Raw genomic sequence first — 20,776 nt, forward strand, 5'->3', positions numbered from 1 at the left:
GACTCCAGCTCTAGGGGACAGGACACCCACTTTGGCCTTTGCCAGTACCTGTGTATATATGCTCACCACTCATACCCAATTAAAACAGACACTGCAGTCGGGCAGTGGCGGCACACGGCTTTAATCCCAGCACTTGGGAGGCAGAGGCAGGTAGATTTCTAAGTTCGAGGCCAGCCTGGTCTACAGAGTGAGTTCCAGGATAGAGGACAGCCAGGGCTACACAGAGAAACCCTGTCTCGAAAAACCAAACCAAACCAACCAACCAACCAAAAAACAGACAATGCGGCTCCTCTCCCAATCACTGGTGGGGAGGGCTCAGCCCGTGACCCATACTTTCTGATTAAAAAGAAGATAGTCTCATGTTTTGTATTAAAATATTTTATATTAATCATTCAAACTTCATTTTTATACAACGAATGCATACATCATGTGTGTGGGGTGTCTTGTGGATGCAAGGAAGGGCTGGGGGTGGAGCTTGTCTGCAGCTAGGAGACTGGAGGCCTTCTCTGTCAGCCACTGAATGATTGGAAGGAAGAGCCTAACTGATCACCATCATACCTCAGAGACTGGCAGGTTCCAGGACTTTTACCTATAGCTGCCTTCCTGGCCCACCCACAGGGGTGAGCAGTGTCTGAGGCCTCTCAACAAGGTCCCTGTAGCCTGAGGCCCTGTGGCCAGCTGTCCTTGGCTGTGGCATGGCACAACTTGAAGGGATGTGTACATACAGCTGCGGCTTCCCCTGTGTCACCTAGGCTGGCATATCAGCCTTGCTGAGGGCGATGGCCAGTTCCAGGTCCTCCTGTTCCTGTCGCCGCAGCCTCGCCAGCCGCTCTTGCTCCGCTTTTTCACTCTCCCGCTTGGCCCAAGCCAATTGCTGCTCCTCATTGCCAAACTACAAAGGAAGATTGGATAGTGAGAGAGGGCTCAGAGCCAGAGTGGAGGGTCCTAAGAAGATACAACCAGAGGCCCATGCTGGGGCCTGACTTCACCCCATGGAAGAAGGGCCAGGGTGCATTCAACCTGAGCTGCCTACTGGAGGGCTAGGCACCCATCCTTACAGAGAGAGGCAGCTGGACCTAGTGCTGGAAGATTCTAGCAGGCAGATCCAATAACTATGGGTGCGGTCTATAGCCTTTTTTTCTCTGTCTCTTTTAGAAACAGTCTCCTTATGTAGCCCAGGTTGGCCTAGCACAATAACCAATCCCACTGCCTCAGCCACCCCTCCTGATTGTCAACACTCCCACACTCTTTAGGGCTGCAGCCACATTCTACCAGATCATAACTCTGCTCCATGCCCTCTAGAGAGGCCTCAAGCCCCAAGGGAGCCTACTTCTTGTCCAGGGACATCAAGAGTCTTCTTAACCACTGTCTCTTCCAAGGAATATTTGTGACACTAGGGACAAGGTTCCAGTCCTCTGGAGCAGACAGACACCAGCAGTGAGTGAGACTGACAACCTGCAGCCTCCTTGGGGAGGGAGAGCATTGCAGGGTGGTGTGGAGGAATGAGGGTAGGTGCTTCTTCAGCTAGAGCATTTGGCCCTCAGATCATCTATCAACAGACAGCAGTAACTGACAACGTCCCCTCGTCTGTACCCACAGAGGGTTACAGATCACCCTGCCTCAGACAAGCCCCCATCAGTGTCTAGCAGCAAGGCCCCTTCCATACTGCAACCCACACACTGGGGTGCTTCAGAGCTGGAGGCCAAGAGAGGGAATTCCACACAGACCTGCCTCATGTACTCTGTAAGCACAACAAGCACTTGGGCTGAGAGAAATTTCCAGAAAGAGAATTTCTCAGGGATTTACTGACTATCCCTGCTTGGATTGGGCCACCTCTAATTCTCCTCAGGCCAGAGCTAAACCTGTGTGTCTTAGGTGCCCCAAGATAGCAGGAGTCCACCTTTCTCATACACCATCATCATTGAGAATGTGTGTCAAGAAGTAAAAATTTTATTTCTGAAGCCTCTTGGAAATTTGGAAATGCCCCTCCATAGAGCATGCAGACAGGCTCTGCCCCCACTTCCCAGCTTGTTCATGGAGTACTTGCAAGGCCCAGCCCAACCAGTCTGATGTCTGCTTGGCTCTCAGGGAAGCTGTGCAGACAACAGCAAGCTACTTGGCTAAAAAACCCCCACCAGATTGCTTTTAAGGAGGATCACAATCACAGCCTGAGGCTGTTTGTTCTGTAGGACAGGGACACAGGCAACCCAAGCTGGCCCTGAATTCCCTAGAAGTTTGACGGGCGCCACCGCACCTGCTAAGCAGAAGACTTGCCTGGATGTAAAGAAAATTCTTTTTTGTTGCCTTTAAGAAAATTTTTCTCTATGCAGCTCAGGCTTCCCTCCAACTCAGAGATCCACCTGCTGCCACCTCCCATATGCTGGGACTAAAGTGCTGGCTCCTTTGTCCTTTTTTTTTTTTTTTTGAGACAGGGTCTCTTGTAACCCATGCTGGACTTGAACCAGCTGAGGATGACCTCCTGATGTGACAGGCCTGCACCAAGTCTGCTTTACACAGTGCTGGGGATAAAGTCTTGGGCTTTAGGTGTACTAAGTGTGCATTGCTGAGCTACAGTCACAGCCCAGAAGCTTCTGCGAGTGCTAAGGAGCTACTGAGGGCGGGCAGTCACCCATTACCAGAAAGCTCTGGGGTGCCACTGCAGGTACCAAAGATAGCAGTGGCCATCCTGCTTGGGTGAAATCAGTTCTGGAAGCCCAAGCTAAGCAGGCTGCTTTCTGTACGTGATGACAACCTTTTCAGAGTTTGCACAGCATTAAAGTCCCAAGGATCCTGGAAAGCAGGCTCATGGAGGGCCATCCCAAGTCCTGGGAGGGCAGTATATTTATGGCTCAGCAAGGGGAAGTTCAAAATCCTACCAGATTTTTCTGGAACATGGTCCTGTTCCAGAGAAGACCGTGTGTACTGATGGGGACACAGGGCCCCTCGTGGTGGTGAAGGTGACAACAACTTCATAACAATAAAAGGCCACAGGCCAGGCCAGGCAGGATTTGGTTTCCTATCTGGAGATGAGAGTGTTTAAATCAGAATTTAAACTAGGTATGGTGCGGTGCCTGACATCCCAGCATTTAGAAGCTATAAAATTGAGACCAGACTGGGTGAATCCGTTTCTCAAAACCCAAACAACAAACAGATAAACTTGAAAAATAAAACTGAAGCCTGTAACTACTCTGGGGCAACGAGTTGTTAGCTCAGTCACAGCTTGGAACCTGGTGTTCATGACAAAACAGCAGGGCTGGGGTGTTCTGCCTGTGTGGGCACAGGAAGTAAACTGGCTTTTCAGAAAGGCCAGTCATTTCTCTACACTGTGGTTCAGCTCCATCACCACTCTCCCCTGCCTGAACCGAGCACTGGAGTCATGTGCCAACAGCTGTGCTGTTTGCTTGTTTGGTTTTAATCTTTTTTTTTTTTTTTTTTGGTTTTTTTCGAGACAGGGTTTCTCTGTATAGCCCTGGCTGTCCTGGAACTCACTCTGTAGACCAGGCTGGTCTTGAACTCAGAAATCTGCCTGCCTCTGCCTCCCAAGTGCTGGGATTAAAGGCGTGCACCATCACACCGGCACTGCTTGTTTTTAAAATGGATTATTTTATTTTTGTAGTCCAGGCTGAACTGGAACTCCTAATCCTGCTGCTGAGAGAGAAGGCTGTGTGGCCCCGGGGATGGGCCCAGGGCAGGGCATGCTAGGCACACGCTGGACTCACTATACCAGCTCTGGCCTTTGTGGTTAGTAGTTTCCACCAGAAAATAACCCTGGTGATATCCAAACAACTCAAAGTGCTTTTGTCTCTGGTTTTTACTAATAATGTCACTTTTCTGAAGGCACATTGTAGGCACTGTCAACGGAACTGATGGGCTACAGAGACAAATAGTTACAAGACCCCAGGAATCAACATATTATTACTATTAATATTTTTAGGCAGCATCTCCTTCTGTATCTCAGGCTGGCTTCAAACTTGAGATCCTCCTGCCTCAGCCTTCCATCCCAGTACTGGGATGAGAGGTAACTGCCACTGGGCCCAGGTATGCCTTAGGCAATTCAAATTAAGCTACAGGACAATTGGCTGGGGAGGACCAGGGTATTTATTGTGCAATACAAGTGGGTTTTGTTTGGTTTTGTACTGGGAATGGAAGCTAGGGTTATATGCAGGCTCTGCCTGTCCATCATGACTGAGCTACACACTTCAGCCCTCCAGGTCCGCTTGACACCTGTCATTCCAGCCGTGCACATAGTACACATAGGTTAGGGTGCAAGGATCAGTAAGTAGCTCAAGGTCATTCTAGGATAGAGACTAAGAAGGTCCAGGCTTATTTCAAAGAAACAAACATAAATCAGTAAACAGAGCAGCTCTCCAGTCTCTCCTGACAGCCAAGCAAGGAGCTTCACCAGCACAAAGGAGAGCTCTTGAAAAAAAAACGGCCTCAACCTGAAGGGCGAAATGGATTACAGGAGACAGCACCAAGCACGGCTGCCCTGAGGTGCTGGAGGATGCTGAGGCTATGCTGAAGGCACTGGCAGGCTCTCCACAGATAGCAAGGCAGTGCTAGTGAGAGCCCTGGGAGCTTCCACAAAGTCTCTAGCCACTTTGGACAAGTGGTCTTTCTGAACCCTTGGAAAAGAAAAGAGGTTCCAAGGTGGTCATCTAGGTTGAAATATTTTTCAGTGTAGCTAATAAACAGAAATCAGATAAAAGCACAATGAACAGTATCCAAATCTCTCACTCTCTGGATACCCTACCTGGACTCTTTTGCTCCTAATTGCATGATGCACTTGGGCAGGACCACTGACTCAAAGGTCTTTTTGGAGGCAGCAGAATCCTGGTGAAATGTTTGTAATTGGTCTCGGGAAGTGCCTGTCTGCTCTGCCTCCAGACACAATGAACCAGTGTGGTGGCACACACCTTTAGTACCAACTAAAGACAGAGACAGGTGGACTCTTTGAGTTCCAGGCCAGCCTGTGTTACATAGCTAGGCCTTGTCTCAAAGACCCAGTGAACAGAACATCTTCTGAGGGCCACAGATCACAAGCCACTGAGTACTGAGGCAGGCATGCTGTGTGTGTGTGTGTGTGTGTGTGTGTGTGTGTGTGTGTGTGTGCGCACGCCACTCTCCCTGCAGTTCGTTAAACCATGGCTCTCATCTTTATCAACAGTCTATTTGCCTTACAGAAGCCATCGCAGAATAAATAACAAAAGTAGTTGGTGACTGTTGGGAGGCACCAGCAGCAGGGCAAAGCAGTGTCCATAGCTGCAGAGGGACCCCCACCCCGAGAAGCAGCAAGCGAGGCAGGAAGGTGGCCGAGGGAGGACTCAACTTACAGAGGTGAAGTCGGCAAAGCCGGAGGAAGAGGTCTTAGGAGGTTTAGCTGAAGAGGAAGGGGCAAATGGATCTTTGCCACTAAATGGGTCCCCAAACCCCTTTTTATTTTGGAACGGGTCGCCGCTGTCAGCCCCGAGTGGCTGGAATGGATCAGGGGACTCAGGGAAGTCTGAAGAACCCAGCTGGCTTACAGGTGTACTCTGACCTGGAAAGTTTAGGGGGAAAACACAAAACAAAAACAGAAAAGGAAAAAAAAAAAAAAAAAGAAGAAGAAATACAAGTTACTTACTAGGACTAGAGTGGGGACCTGGCTGTCTCTCTAGGGAGAGCAGGGAGATTTAGAGAAGGGTGGCCCTGGGGGTTCTGACTTTGGGGTGTGTGTGCCTGGAATCCAGGACCTCATGCCCATTCTGTACTTATTATACAATGGAGTTACATTCTATATTAACCTGGAACAGAGTGTAGCAAGGTCATGCCAGGAGAGTGATTTTTTTTTAACAGCTGTTTTTAAGACAGAGTCTTATGTAGGCCAGGTTGGGCCTTGAACTCATCTTCCTGCCTCAGACTACCAAGCTCAAGGCTGACAGGTGTGTACCACCTGGCCCAAGCTTACTTCAGGTCACATGCACCAGCAGCTAACACTGGACCTGTCTTTAGTAGTTATAGACACATTGTTTTTGCAGAGTGTTTGGTTCCCAGTACCAACATTCTGGTTCTACAGTGTCACTGGCCCACACTTCTCTAGTTACTATGTATCCATTCAAAGAATACTTAGAGTGAGACTGGTAGACTGTTTCCACTTGAGCTTTAGTCCATCACAGCTGAGCAGAGAAACACATTGAAAACTTCTAAGGATAGCAAGAGGGGGTAGGAAGGTCTCCCTGGTGACGAGGCCACCAACTCACTAGAGTACAGGGTATGACTACAGGTGACAAGCACCAGGCACACACCAGAAAAGTATGAATTTCCAAGCCGGGCAGTGGTGGTGCATGTCTGTAATCCCAGCATTTGGGAGGCAGAGGCAGGAGGATTTCTGAGTTCAAGGCCAGCCTGGTCTACAGAGTGAGTTCCAGGACAGCCAGGACTGCACAGAGAAACCCTGTCTCGAAAAAACAAAACAAAACAAAAAACAAAACAAAACAACAACAAAAAAAAAACAACAACCACAACAAAAAAAAGTATGAATGTCCAGCCTGGCTCTCTTGACTCCTGGTGTTGTGCCTGAGCACGCAGAGTCCAGACATCCAACATGGCTGACACATTAGTCCCAAGGGCCAGGTCAGCATAGCTCCCTGGTATCAACTGAACTACCCACAGAAGCTCACACGGTTTCAAAGTCATCGTTTAGAAAGACACGAAAGCAGTTGACCTTGGACACCTGGTTGTGGGGACAACACAAAGCCTGAGCCATCCCAGGCGCCAACATGGAAGGAGAGAGACATCCTGTAAGGCTGTTCTGACTCGTTCGTACAATGGCCCTCATCTCCCAATAATGGGTAAAGGCAAGAAAAGATCTTAGTACCGTGTTCTGTTTCCCCAGACCAATAAAACCCCCACCTCAATTTCTGAGCTTCCAGATGTCTAGGGCTTCAAGTTTATTCTGAACCTGCCACCTTCTGATCTGGGGCTCATGGAGGAAAAGTTCTGAGGGCTAGTTGGTCTTAATTTCCCCATTTGTGTGTGGTGCAAGAATGAAGAGACTGGGGGTGCTGCTGCCTGTGGGTGATACTTAGCAGCCGTTGTTGGTATGTGCCTGACAGAGCCCTGGTTTTAGCTCTCTTCTGGAAGCAGCTGTGGCAGCTGGGCCTCAGCTGTAATGTGCAATAGGTCAGATCCAGGCTGTGTCTCAGCTTAACTTAGGCCAGAGGTACAGCACTATGAGAAGTAAGTCTCATATCACAGTAACCTGGTGCCACCACCAGGAGATAAGAACCTGATAGGGTAGCCAAGGGTTCCTGAAGTTTCATAGTGTTATACTCCACATACTCACAGGGACACAGCAGATGCATGGCCATGGTGGAGTCCGTTGAGTATCACTGCACTGTCCTTTCAGAAGGCCGCTGCTCCCCCCTCCCAAAGGTAGAATCTCACCATGCAGAGCAGGCTAGCCTGAAGTTCACTACCTGACTGCTGGGACTAAAGGCATGCACCACCACCCCGGTCTCCTTAGATTTCTGCCCAGGCCATGGTTACAGACCTGAAGACACTGTCAGGAGGGTGGGCACACACCTGGCTCCTTTGAGTAGGCTTCTCCTACTCCTAAGAACCCCGGCTGTTCTCTCTGCCCTGCTGCCAACCTCCAGCCCCCTGCAAGCCAGAGCTCAGCAAGCCCACTCAACCAGAAATGAGGAAGCAGGCAACAGAGGCTGGGGATGCTCACAAACCAGATACATGCTTGGTATGGAGACAGGGTCTAGCTGCTGCCCTGAGTTTCCTTCTTCAGTCCCCAGACTGCTATGAACACAACTATAAGCACATCCTATTTGCAGAGAGCCTCAGCCAAGGAAGTCAGGCAAAGGGACTGTGACATGGACAAGGTGCTTGTCCTCATTTGAGTGCTCAGATCTCCCCACTAGCCTAGCATACTCACAGATTCACCTCACCTGTTCTCCATCAGGCTTTTCTCCCATCCACACTTACTGCTAACTCACTGCTTGGCTCACATACATTCCTGTCACTGCCTGTGGCCCTTGTGACTAAAGCCTGCTGTGCCTTCTCATTTTCTTCTCAGGGATTAAAACTATTCAAGAGTCTGTCTTTGCTCTCCATCTTCAGCCCCCCACCAGGTGGGAGGGAGGACTTTGACTGAATGTGGCTCTCCACAGCACAAAATCTGGGTTCCCCACGTATCTGAACACCAGGAAAGTCCAGGAACGTAACAACTCTCCTAGATTTCTGCAGTAATGCCCAAACCTGGGCACTCTTTTCCAGTCAGATATCATCTTGTGCTACCATGGTTTCTGAAGCCCATCCCTATCATACATGCACACATACTAACACATGCCTGTGCAGGCCTAGTACTGGGCAAGGTGCTAGGCTCAAGACTGCAGCAGCTGGATCCTGGAGGGTCATGAGGAGAGGAGGGACCTCCTTACACATCCCTACCCAGCCTGTGTTGTCTGCTCTCAGTCTGTCTCCACATCACACCATCAAGTCCAAGGTTGAAAGCTCTGACCTTGAGCTATGCAGAACAGGTCACTAATGGAAACAGGATTCTTTTGTTTTTGGAGAAAGGGTCTCCTGTAGCCTTAAACATGCTATGTAGACTGTATTCCATAGCCAGCCTTGTCTCACAATAAAAACAAGGGTAGGGCACTTGCTTAGCCTGGAGTGGAGCTCCAGGTTTCATTCCCTACCCACGAGCAATTAGGCATGGTCCATCATGCCTGACTCTGGCACAGGGGGATTAAGGCAGAAAGACTAGGAGTTCAAGTTCATCACTAGCTACCTAGAGTTTAAGGCAAGCCTGGACTCCATGAGAGCCTTTCTCAAAAACAATGAACAATAATAATTTAAGACCAGGACATTTCTTGTGGTGTGGTAGGTCTGAAGACACCTGAGCAGGGACAGGAGGTGACTAGCCACTTGTTTTTTTGTTTTTGTTTGTTTTTGAGACAGGTTTTCCCTGTGTAGCTTTGGCTATCCTGGAACTCACTCTGTAGACCAGGCTGGCCTCGAACTCAGAAATCCACCTGCCTTTGCCTCCCAAGTGCTGAGATTAAAGGCGTGCGCCACCACTACCCGGCGACTAGCCACTTCTGAACCTCTCTCATCTCTATGATGGAGAACTCTTTCTCCTCTGGCTTGAGGAATTAAAAAAATAAAGCAAAACAAAGAAACAAAGAGTTTTGCTGAGAGGGGTGGGAAGCCAGCTGGCTGCAGCCATGTGAAGCTCAGGCTTCTGAGAGCATTGAGGGGAATCAGGAACGAAAAGACTATTTTACACCAAGACTCGGTACAGCTGAAACCGTTATTTAGAAATTGTGACTGCGCTCACGAAACCCGCCAGCAGTAACTGGTATCTCTTGTTTTCAAAGGAGGATGACGGTTTTCATATGGGTGGTTTTTTTTTTTTTTTTTTTTTTTGGTATGTGTGTGCTGGCGTACAGGCACTTTAGGTCTCTGTCATTTGCAGGTTGGCATGGCCCTGGTTTGAGCCTGGGACTTGGCACCCTGAGTTATTTTTGGTGGCTGTATTGTTAAGGCTGAATCTAGTTCCTGCTTTTATGTAACCACTTCTGCTAACTCTGTAATCGCTTTCCCTATTTTCTGAGGTGGAGTTGATTCTCAGTGTGACAAAGTCACTCTGTCCACCCCAGTTGTAGGAAGCAAGGTCACAGTGCTTTTGGCTCTTTGGATATGAGCATGGAGAAATGGCCACAGAGAAGGAATTGGAATAAACTAAAAACTGCTGAGGAGGGAATCTGGAGTCTAAGGACAGTATGGATGACATACTGAGGGTGTATCTAAAAGACAAAACAAGGGACTGTTGAATGGCTCAGTAGACAGAGTTGCTTGCTCCTAAGCCTGATAACCCAAGGTAAATTCCTAAAATGTACACAACGGAAAAACCAACTCCCGTCAGTTTCTGACTCCACCTGTATGCCACTGACTCAAGGATACACAGAAGCAAATAAATATAGTAAACCAACACCGAGGGAAGAGGCGAGTGCACTCCTAACTATAATAATTAATAATGTAATAATAATAATAATAAAAAACACAGTTTTTGGCCAGGCTATCTCTGAGTTTGAGGCCAGCCAGGGACTGGCTCTGAGACAGCTAGTGAGAGCCCTCTCACAATAACAAACAACAAAAAAGTTACACAAAAACTTTGCAGGCTGGTGCTCATAGTGGGCATGGCACCCCTGGCCCATGCCCCCAGTGCACTAGCTGAGGGACTGGAGAGGCACAGTAGGCCTTATGTGGAAACCACAGCAGTTTCAACAGCCGCCCGAGCGGTGTACCGAAACCACACACAGCACTGACTTCGGCAAAAACAACACGAACTCCATGGTTTACCACAGCGTACTCTGCTAAAAAAAAAAAAAAAAAAAAAAAAAAAAAAAAAAACCTTACTCAGTGGCCGGCCCCACCCTGGTAGGAATTTCTTTAATTTTTCTATTTCTCTGGTTTCCTAGGCTATTTATCTCCTCAGCAATAGAGGCAGCACACCCAGAGACTATGGGGGAGGAAGGTGCCTATCTCTTTCCCAGCTTGCTTTTCAGGGATTCCCCTGAGCAATTCCCAGAGCCAGGCTTGGACAATGTATTGGAATTGCCAAGAGCCAGGCTTGGGAAATGTATCGGAACTGCCAATAGTCAGCTTCGAGAGGGTAGTCTCTCCATTCAAGAAGCTGATGCAGGAGGACAGTCAGAGACCTGGGGTGCAGGGTTCTTAGAAATCTGATTACCAAGAATATCAAATGTCAGGACTGGGGACCCACATGTTAGAACACTCAACATGTTTGGAGAACAGGGAGTCCTGGGCTCCACCCAGCACCACATATATAAGGAATGGTGCACAGCTCTAACCTCAGTACCCCGAAGGCTGACGAAAGGGGATTGTGAGTTCTGAGCAAGCCAGCCTGGGGTACAGTGTGAGAGATTTTGCTATACTTGGGAGGGGGTGTATGTGGAAATGCAAATAAAACAAAATACAACCAAGAGAGAGCATGCGCTTGCTCTTGTCAGACTTCGAGTTCTGTTGACACAATTCATTGCTGTACTTAAAAAAAAAAATGCAGCTCTGCAGATGGGAGATAAATACAGGAAAAACACCCCCCAAAAGACAACCAGAAAAACAAAGACTAAAGCTTTGTGGTCAGGGCAGCTGCCCCACCCTAGCCACTATCCTCTGCAACCCAGGACTCTCCCACACTGCTGTGCACCCTGACACGGGCACCACAGAACTGTTAGGTGTCCCAGAGGACACACACTGTCAGTGATTTTACTCTCAACAGAACAGTACCAGTTGCTTATACATCAGGTTTCTGATGGGAACTGGACGAGGGACATACACGGGACAGGGACATCAAGAGGTCACTAGGGACCTCAATCCATTCTGCCCTAGTGGAACAGCAAAATAAGAGTAAGTGATGGCAGAGAAGAGAAAAATCAGATTGCCTGACTCAAACTTTCAACTGTCATGTGAAAGGAATCCTTTTTGCCCACACCTCCATCCTCCCGATGACTTGTTCTGGAAGCCTGTTGGCCAGGCCACTGAGGGCCTGCAGGCAGGGGTCCTGAAGACTAGGTAGGTTGGAACACAGCAGAGCAGTGCAGCCCAGGTGATAGATGTCTGAGGTCCCAGATCACATCATGGTGCTGACATTTTCCACCAAAAATATTTACCAATTTTTGAGAAGACCAGCTTGGCACATTGGAGGGGACAGGATGAGGTTTGGGTCTGAGCTGAGGGGAAAAGCTGAACAAATATTTGTTATCTCTACCTATGCTGGCACTATGTTCGCCTGCTGTCAAGTGGGCAGGGGCCATGGGAAACTCTGGGGCTGGCAGGCCGGTAGACAAAGATGTCACTCCTCCATGGCAAGGGAATCTAGTGGCCACTTGCTCTGGGTCCACAAAGGACACATGGATTTGAAGTGAGGAAGACAACTTTCTTTCCGTTTTCACACAAGGCTGCTATGATCTCTGATGAAGAACTGATGAAGGACATTAGCCTGCAGAAGAAAATAGGCATGGGCAAGGCTGACATGAACTGTGCTCTGAGACAGGCTTCACTCTGCAGCCCCCATGTGCTGGGATCACAGGCATGAACCACCAGGCCGTGCACCTGTAAGTCTTCATTGTGCAAAAGATTGACAGATCTCCCACTTGTTCTCCAGTAGCACCTTTGCCACAATCCTTCTGTTCAAGTGGGTGCACAGGGAGATGGTATCTACACAGAAGCCAGACAGTGGAGGGAGTCCTAGGTGCTTGCCATGCACAGCCACGGGGGCTGCCAGGACCTCCCACTTTTGTCCTCCCTACAGGGTGCAAACATAAACAGAACGGTACCTCTACAATGGGCAGGTAGACACTTTGGCACATTTATAAAGTCACCACAGACTGTGATGTCTGCAGTGGGAATGTGTGCCCCGTGGTGGAAAGGGTCACAGGCCTGGACAGGACCATGTAGACTTGGGGGAGGGGTTTCCTACTTGGCTCTCTACTGACCACAAGCGTGAGCTACTATACTGAGCTCACTACAGGGGTGATGTGTCAATCATTTATATACCTAGAGACCTGGCCTGAGTCCTTTAGGTGATCAAAGAGTGGACCTTCAGCCAAGTGAGGGCCTGGGAGTTGTTCCCACCCACTTACTACCACAGAGGCCCGGTAGGAAGGCCCAGTCTTTCTGGGCTTACATCCTGCAGGTCCCCCAGAACCTCCACTGTCCAGATTGTGACCCACCTCTGGTGAGGCATTTACTCGTTAATGAATATCAGGCCACAGGACACCCACTGGATCCACCTTGCTGAGTGCAAAAGGGTGGGTGTGCTGAGGTAGGCACTATTTCTATTTTCAAACTGTTCTGCCAAATCTTCCCTCAACAACAGCCGGCCTCAGGCTGCTGAAACCAGCTGGATTAGCATGGGTTCCTCCACCGCCTGGGAAGGCAAACCCATACAGTATATGGGTGCCTCCCTCCCTCAGCCAGCATAGATCTACAGCAGCCACTGGTTATCCCGAGCCCTGGGACAGACCCTCCAGGGTGCCATAGCAACAGCAGAGCAGTGAGTGCCCTGAGTGTGTGGGGGCTGGGGGCTGCTTCAATGCCTTCCGGCCATCCTGGCTGCTAGCGAACACCAGAACCTTCCTGAAATGGAACAAGTACATTCCTTTCTATACTCTCCAGTGTACCCAGCGCATTATCTCTTTGCCACCATCGTGGGAACGGAATTAAAGTAGTTATATTCAGGGCAGAGGTGCTAACCACAGGCTCAGACAGTGATGCCATTTGACAATACGAAGTAACAAGGGGCTTGGGCATAGACAGGACAGCCAGCAGCACCAGGGCCCTGACCCGCAGGTTCCATCCTCTTCCTGGGATCTCACAGAAAGGCTGAAAGTTCACAGGATTGGGCTGCTTACAATCCTAAATATTCCCTGTGCCTGTACCCTGCTGACCCTGTGAGAAAGCCTTGGCCATTCTGCATAGATAGCATGTGGGTGGGGGAGGACTTTTCTGCTCGAGGAGAATGACTTTTTGCGGAGGAATTCAATACACAGGCTAGACCATTCTTATGTAGCTTGGGAATGGGCTGCTCACTAACACAAGCACTCTCAGTGGTGCTGTGGGAAAGGGAAAAAAAAAGCTGCCAAAATCTTCCTCCTGTAGGACATCTGGCCTTGCAGATGGGGTGGAGAGGTCATGAGTAGTTATAAAGATGATCATTAACTTAGGGAGAGGTTAAAGGTGACTGGCTGGTGAGTGGGTGTCACTGGGGCAGCGGGTAGGCTCTGCTGGGAGCCGCAGGGCAGCGCTGGCAGGAAGTGGCAGGGTGGGGCCCGCCAGGATCCCGCTATCTCAGGCAACCCAATCACTGACGCCCACACAGCCGTTTCCTGAGCTTAAAAAAATCTGTTTCTCTCTTTGCAAATCAACAACTTTTACCTAGAAACTTCAGCGGTGAGTTCTGACTGATCTCCATCTCCGTCCGTTGAAGAAAATACACCACTGTTTACCTGAGGGAGGCGTGTGCTCACTCCAACTGGCGTGTTTCAGGGCTGTTTTGCATGTGTCTGAAAGCAATCAACTGCTTCAGTCCCAGACACCTGCAGGTTATTTAATACATTGATGGACCTTTCTAGAAAAGATCTCCAGGCAGGAGAATGTAGAGCTTTCAAGACATCCAATTTCTGTGCACATCCCAGCAGCCTAAGGCTCACACTCTGAAGCTTCAAGGAGAAAACTATACCCTTAGCATCAAGCTGCTAGCCACCTCAGCTGCTACCAGCAGCAGTGACTGTCCAGATGCTTAGGGAGACTATTCGACAGACCAAACTGATCTCTGTGAGAGCAGAGACTGAACTCCAAGATAGAACACAACAGCAGAGTAGTGTATAACCCCAGGCCCACACTGACACTCATCCTGGGTAATGATTCTCAGGGGACCCAGGGCTGGCTTTAAATTTGACACCTTAAACATCAACACTTTTCAACAGAAGACATTTTTCTGAATTGTCACCTCATCTGGGTCAGGCCCAGGTGACACAGGTGGCTGTGGGGGGTGAACACATAATACAATACAGATCCCACACAACACCACCATGCCAAGTGCTTTACTGACATCTTGGACTCAGGGCTGCCCAGGGACATCTGCCTGGGGCCTTCACATTCCCCAAAGCAGCCTGACTGAACAACCCCTTAGAGTTGGATAGGTAGCCCAGAGCCCACTAGCTCCTTCAGGTTAGAAAAGCCCAGGTAGGAAGGTGGTGGCCTAAGAGCTCTCTCACATGCAGGGCAGCAGGACTGCAGAGAAGCCACTGTCTCTCCTGACTCCTGAGCCAGGTAAAGCATGTCTTGGGAAGCACTGTGGCATGCTTTCTCCATCAGAAGGCCGACCATCCCTGGAGGTCCTTGGGCAGGCACCCTCACCTCATCTATCTCCTCCTAGCCATGCTGGGACCAGCCCACTGCAGAGTTCCACATCTGTCTGACATCCCAAGGGACTGAGCAATGGGGTGTGACCAGCTAAAGGTATTTATTGCTGTACACTGGTCATATGGTTTTCCCCAATGGAAATTGGGTAGGCAGAAAACCACCATCCAAAAACAGTGTATAATGGGGCAGGAGGATGGTTGAGTTCCCAGTCACCATAGAGATCCTGTCTCAAACACCATAAAATAAGATAAAGTTTCCACTTTGGCTTCTGAGCGAGTGTAGCGGTGGAGCTGGTCAATGTGCACTGTTGCCCTGGGAACCTGGGTGAGTGGCTGTGGTGTGATAAGGATGGGTCAGGGGCAGAGGAAGTGCACGGCTATGCTCCAAATCCATGCATGAACCAGGGAGCTGGGGCAAAGAGCCAAATGCTTTCCCATCAAACAGGGCTAATTAATAGGTCAGCTGAGGCAGGGGAGGGTCCTGAGCTGTGCACAGGTACCATGTGGTACCTGTATAGTTAGAGACTAAGATAAGATCAACAGCATGGGATGCTGGGCTGACATGCATCCACCACACATCTGTACGTACCACCCAGCAGTGTGTACACAACCGTGCCTTTCTCTCCAGCTGCTGCTTCTGGGTAGAGTGAATAAGAAATGCTTAGGCCCACAGGTGCTCTGCTCATGGGTTAGAATGTACGAAAGCCACAGTTCTCAGGATGAGGACTCTCCTGGCTAGGTTCTCCTGATTGCTGATGTACGAGCAAGTGGCAAGTAACAGAGACAAGTAGTGGGCAGAGTGGGGGGCCAAGGCCTAGTGCAGATGCTATCTTCCCTGTGAGTCTGGGTGGCCCACATGCCCACCTTCCTCTGTGGTAAGTGGGCATCATATTGCCTGCTCCATGGATCTCATGGTCTCACTAGCAAAGGAAGAGATAACAGTTGCTTCAGGCCTCCCAAGGTCATAATGGCTGTGGCAGAGCCCAGCTCTGCATCATTAATAAGTCAGGTCCAGAGAGCCTCAGACAGGGCTGGCTGATGGCCCTGAGGTCCCAACCTGGTCCTATTCTTGAGAGACTTGGCTCTGATGCCACTGAGGGCTTTCTCAGCATTTTACAGGCTGTCCTTACTCTATAAATCTAGCACGAGAAGCAGACAAAACAGAAGGACATGGAACGATGTATGGGGTGGTGGTGTGTGTCTCCATGAGAACACATGCAAATGAATGACTGTACACCTGACACAGGCAGTGTGGCATACTAGGGGAATGAATTCTCATTTGACACTCAAACATTTGGCACCATGAGCACATATGCAAACATGTACACAGGTGCAGACATGTTCAAGCCTTTGCTTTCAAGGTCCATGTGAGCCTTGAGTGATGAAACACACATGTGACGGGCTGGAGAGATGGCCCAGCAGTTAAGAGCACTGATTGCTCTTCCAAAGGTCCTGAGTTCAATTCCCAGCAACCACATGGTGGCTCACAACCATCTGTAATGGGATCTGATGCCCTCTTCTGTGTCTGAAGACAGTTACGGTATACTCCTATACATAAATAAATATTGAAAAAAAAGAAACATGTGTGTGTGTGTGTGTGTGGGGACACACATGTGTATGAGATGGTGTGAGTGCACGCACACACACGCTGCCTGTGAATGAAGGGCATGTATGTGTGGGCATGTGTGCTTGTGTACATGCTTGTGTTTTTCCATCAGCATGAAGCTACTGAGGTGAGGGGGTGCAGGGCGCTGTTCATAGCAGAAGGGCTCCCTTGCACTTTGGAGTCAACATCATTTGCAAGGCTCCTCTCCAGTACTTCACACAGGCTACTCAAGTCATATACTGCTGGCCAGACCCCCCTTATAAGGAAGGCAGTGTGGGCATTGTCCCTGAGGAACACAGGTGGGCCCAGGTGATGAGGCAGGAGGAGAGACTCCTAAGGCTTTCTTCCGTCTATCCATCTTCTGCAGGTGGACTATACAGAAAGTGGTAATCATGTGGACTCAGTGAGCTGGGGCAGGCTAGGTCCCTTCAAGGGGCACCTGCTCTTATTAGGGACTGGAAAGGAGATGTTACACATTTGTGTCACTCAGATGTTCCTTCTTCTTCACAGTATTGGATATCAAAGTGAGGGCCTTGGGCACACAAGGCAAGTGCTCTATCACTGAGCCAGTCAGCTCTGTCCCTAGCTCTTAACACAGAAGTCACAAGTACTCAAAATCTGCTGGGGGAGGACACAATGGCCCTCTTTGGTAAGCAGGGCTCAGGAGAGTGAAGTTACAGGGAAGAGGGCAGGAAGCTCCTCAGGCAGCCTTCTCTCAACCAGCTGAGTAGAGTAATAATGGAGAGCCAGGCCGTCCTGCTCATTCAAAACATCCAAGAAAGCCACTATCTTACCCAAGTGCCCATCCAGTCAAGGCTACCCTGAGCCCCTGCTGTAGCCACCCCCACGAGAAAGGCGCGAGGCCAGGAGGCTACTAGATAGACATTGAGGGACCACGCAGATGGAAAAACATTGATGAGGACACCATCATAGCCTGGACCATGGGACAGGGAAATAGCACAGCACACACAGCACACTCTGAGGGGGAAGGGGAGCAACAGGGAGGCAACTTGGCAGAGGGGAGACGTTCTGCCTTGGGGTCTGCTCTACTCTGGGCTGCTCAATGGAGGGGCCCTGTGCCCGCCGCCCTGTCCCCACCGGCGGGTGCCGCGAGAGGAGGAAGCGTACTGACCGCTGGGCGGTTTGGGCCGTGGAGGAGCGGGCTTCTTCGGAGGCAGAGCAGGAGTGTCCTGTTTACTTTTAAAGGGGTCATCTGAGAATCCTGTGCCTCCCAAGGAGGAGGAGAAGGGGCCAGAAGGTGGGGGCTGTAAGAGAGGACACGAAAGAGGCAAAAATAGACATTAAAAAGAAGGCACTGAGCAAATGCTTCCGCACCAAGAGCCCTGGCAATACCCGGGTCCTCTCAAGCCCCCGCTTTCCTTTACCCTCAAAGCCAAAACCTCTGTATGAAATGAAAACAGCCAATACAAGCAGCAGATGGTAACACTGCTCTCCTGTGGCCTCTCTTGCTACATTGTGGGTTCTTTCCCAATTCAACACTGCACATGGGTCCCTGGGACTTCTTTCTGTTCATGATCAGAGACATGCATGGTCTCAGCCTCTACTGGACTGGAACAGACCAGACCCTCTCAGGCTGGCATGTCTGCTCCAATGGCTACCCATCCCCATCTGCTGGCAAGTCAATACTATCTCCACCCACTCTTGGTAGCCATGTCAGCTTGTTTCCCTTATCCAGTGCCCAGTTTAAGTAGCCCCCATTCCACTGCCTGAAATAAGACAGTTGCAATCAGATGGTGAGTAGGTGGGTAAATGTGTGGATTGGCAGGTAGACAATGGTAATAGATAGATGGGTGGGTGAATGGCTATGTGGATGAATAGATAAATATGTGAGAGGATGGAGAGATGACAGGATAGACTGATGAGGGTAAATGGATGAGTAGATGGATGGATGGTACAATGGTTAGTTTAAACCCTCAACCTGACACAATCTACAATCACCAGGAAAGAAAGTCTCAATTATGAGGGCTCAAAGTCAGAATAAGGCTGTCCTGTAGGCATGGGGAAAGGACTGTCTTTATGACATGATTTGAGGTGGGAAGACCCACTCACTGTGTGTAGCACCACTCCTTAAGTAGGGAATCCTGAAAGTGAGAGAACTGAGAACTAAGCACAAATATACATGTGTTTATCCCCCGATCTTAAACAGTCGAGATCACAGGGATATGACTGGCTGTTTCAAGCCCTACCCTGACTTCCACAGGGTAGTGATGGACTAGCCTGCCCCTCTCCCTTAAAGTTGCTTCTGACAGGATACTTTATTAGAGCAACATGAAAGAAACTAGGCCAGACGGATAGAATAAGGAGTAGATGGACAGTGGGTAGACACATGAATGGACTGATGGATGAAGGGAGTATAGATGGATGGATTAACAGAGAGGGACAGGTGGGTGTGCGGTGGAGAGAGGTTGTGAGAGAGCTGCTGGGTGGATAAACAGAAGACAATGGCATCCATGGGGCTGACGTCATAACACACTCCAAGGTCCCATCCTCCTCTGGCCAAGTCTTGGGTCTTATCCCCAAGCCCATTTCCTCAAACAAACAAACAAACAAACAAACAAGGCTTGGTATGAGCTCTGAGAGCGGCCCTGAGGACTCAGCCAAATCCTAGAGATCCCATGGGTAGTTCAGTAGCTGAAGCCCACTGTGGCTGAGCCCTGCCTGTCGGTCACAACTCTGCCTTGGCACTATCTCAGTGGTGGGCCTGGGCATTCCTCCTGTGCCACAGGCCTCGTCTACTCATGGTTCAAGGTCAGTGCTGAACAGTGGCTGTCAGGGGCCCGTGTGTCAGCATCATAGGATACAGTGCCTCTGACTAATGGGGGACACAGCCTGGACAGACTAGTGACACACAAGCTCGACTGAGGTGCTCACAGAAAAGAGCTGGTTCCTTCTATATGCTGTGTGGGGAGGGGTGGGTAAGAAACACTGCTTTCTTATGTCAGGTAGTCCTGGAGTTTCCTGATACTCCTGCCTCAACCTCTTGAGAGCTAGGAAGATAGGGAGGTGTTACCACACCTGGTGGAGAGCAAGCAAATAGGGAAGTGTTGTCACCAAGCCTGCTAACCTGAACTTAATCCCTGGACCTGTGTGGTAGAAAGAGGAAACTCTTGTAATCACAAATGCACATGGGCATTCAACACACACACACACACACACACACACACACACACACACACACACACACACACACACACACACACACTATAGTTTAAAAGAACTAAAGTGAAACTGGGAGTGCTGGCTGCTCTTGCAGAGGTCCTGGGTGTGGCTCCCAGCAACTGCAGCCCAGGCATCTTACTCCTTCCTCTGACCTCTACCACAGGCATAGATGCAAGCAAAACATTCATACATATTACATAATTTATAAAAACAGTTTTTAGTGTGACATGTTTGGGCGGGTATGGTGGCACCCGCCTTTAATCGCAGTACAGGAGTATCTTTGAGCTCTAGGCCAGTTAGGGCGATAGTGAGACCCTGTGATGGGCAGTTTTATGTCAACGAGACACAAGCTAAAGTCATCTGAGAGGAGAAGGAGCCTCAATTAAGAAAATGTCTCAAAAAAAAAAAAAAAGAAAAGAAAATGTCTCCAGAGGCTGGAGAGATGGCTCAGCGGGTAAGAGCACTGACTGCTCTTCCAGAGCTCTTGAGTTCAATTCCCAGCAACCACATGGTGGCTCACAACCACCTGTAATGGGATCTGAGGCACTCTTCTAGTGTGTGTCTAAAGACAGCTGCAGCGTACTCATATAAATAAAAATAAATAAATAAATCTTAAAAAAAAAAAGAAAGGAAAGGAAAGGTTAGGTTTCCAGCTTGTTAGTGGCAGTGTACACCTTTAATCCTAGCGCTCTGAGTCTGAGGCCAGCCTGGTCTACAGTGTGACAGCCAGGGCTACAGAGAAACCTTGTCTTGAAACACACACACACACACACACACACACACACACACACACACACACACACACACACACACACACAGACAGACAGACAGAGAGAGGAAGAAAGGAAGAGAGAGAGGGAGAGAGATACAGACAGACAATGCCTCCATAAGATAGGGCTGCAGGTTAACCTGTAGAACACTTTATTACTTATGGATAAGGAAGAGCCCAGCCCACTGTGGGTCCTATAAGGAAGCAGGCTGAGCAGGCCATGGGAAGCAAGCCAGGAGGTAGCACCCCTCCATGGCCTTTGCATCAGCTCTTACCTCC

The 20,776-nt window shown here is 49.5% G+C and overlaps 1 protein-coding gene across 22 annotated transcripts in view; it reads right to left on the minus strand.

Moving 5' to 3' along the window:
• Positions 1-357: 357 nt before the first annotated feature.
• The window catches only part of Eps15l1 (epidermal growth factor receptor pathway substrate 15-like 1), an 80,587-nt gene continuing 60,168 nt past the window's right edge, over positions 358-20,776 (minus strand). For 3 of the 22 annotated variants that reach the window (XR_001778399.2, XM_006509546.4, NM_007944.3), the window contains exons 22-24: positions 17,681-17,813; positions 5,334-5,539; positions 363-892 (exon numbers count right to left, since the gene is read on the minus strand). Coding sequence is in view for 10 of the 22 variants with exons in the window: in XM_006509546.4 (XP_006509609.1) it covers positions 749-892; positions 5,334-5,539; positions 17,681-17,813 (483 nt within the window). In the remaining 12 variants the exon portion in view is untranslated. Of the gene's footprint in view, positions 893-2,876; positions 3,021-5,324; positions 5,540-15,531; positions 15,580-17,680; positions 17,814-20,776 lie in introns of those variants that run through there. The other 19 variants (XR_003947228.1, XM_006509547.4, XM_017312560.2 and 16 more) reach the window with 11 other exon arrangements.

Source organism: Mus musculus, chromosome 8 (assembly GCF_000001635.26).
Source record: "Mus musculus strain C57BL/6J chromosome 8, GRCm38.p6 C57BL/6J".
NCBI lineage: Eukaryota > Metazoa > Chordata > Mammalia > Rodentia > Muridae > Mus > Mus musculus.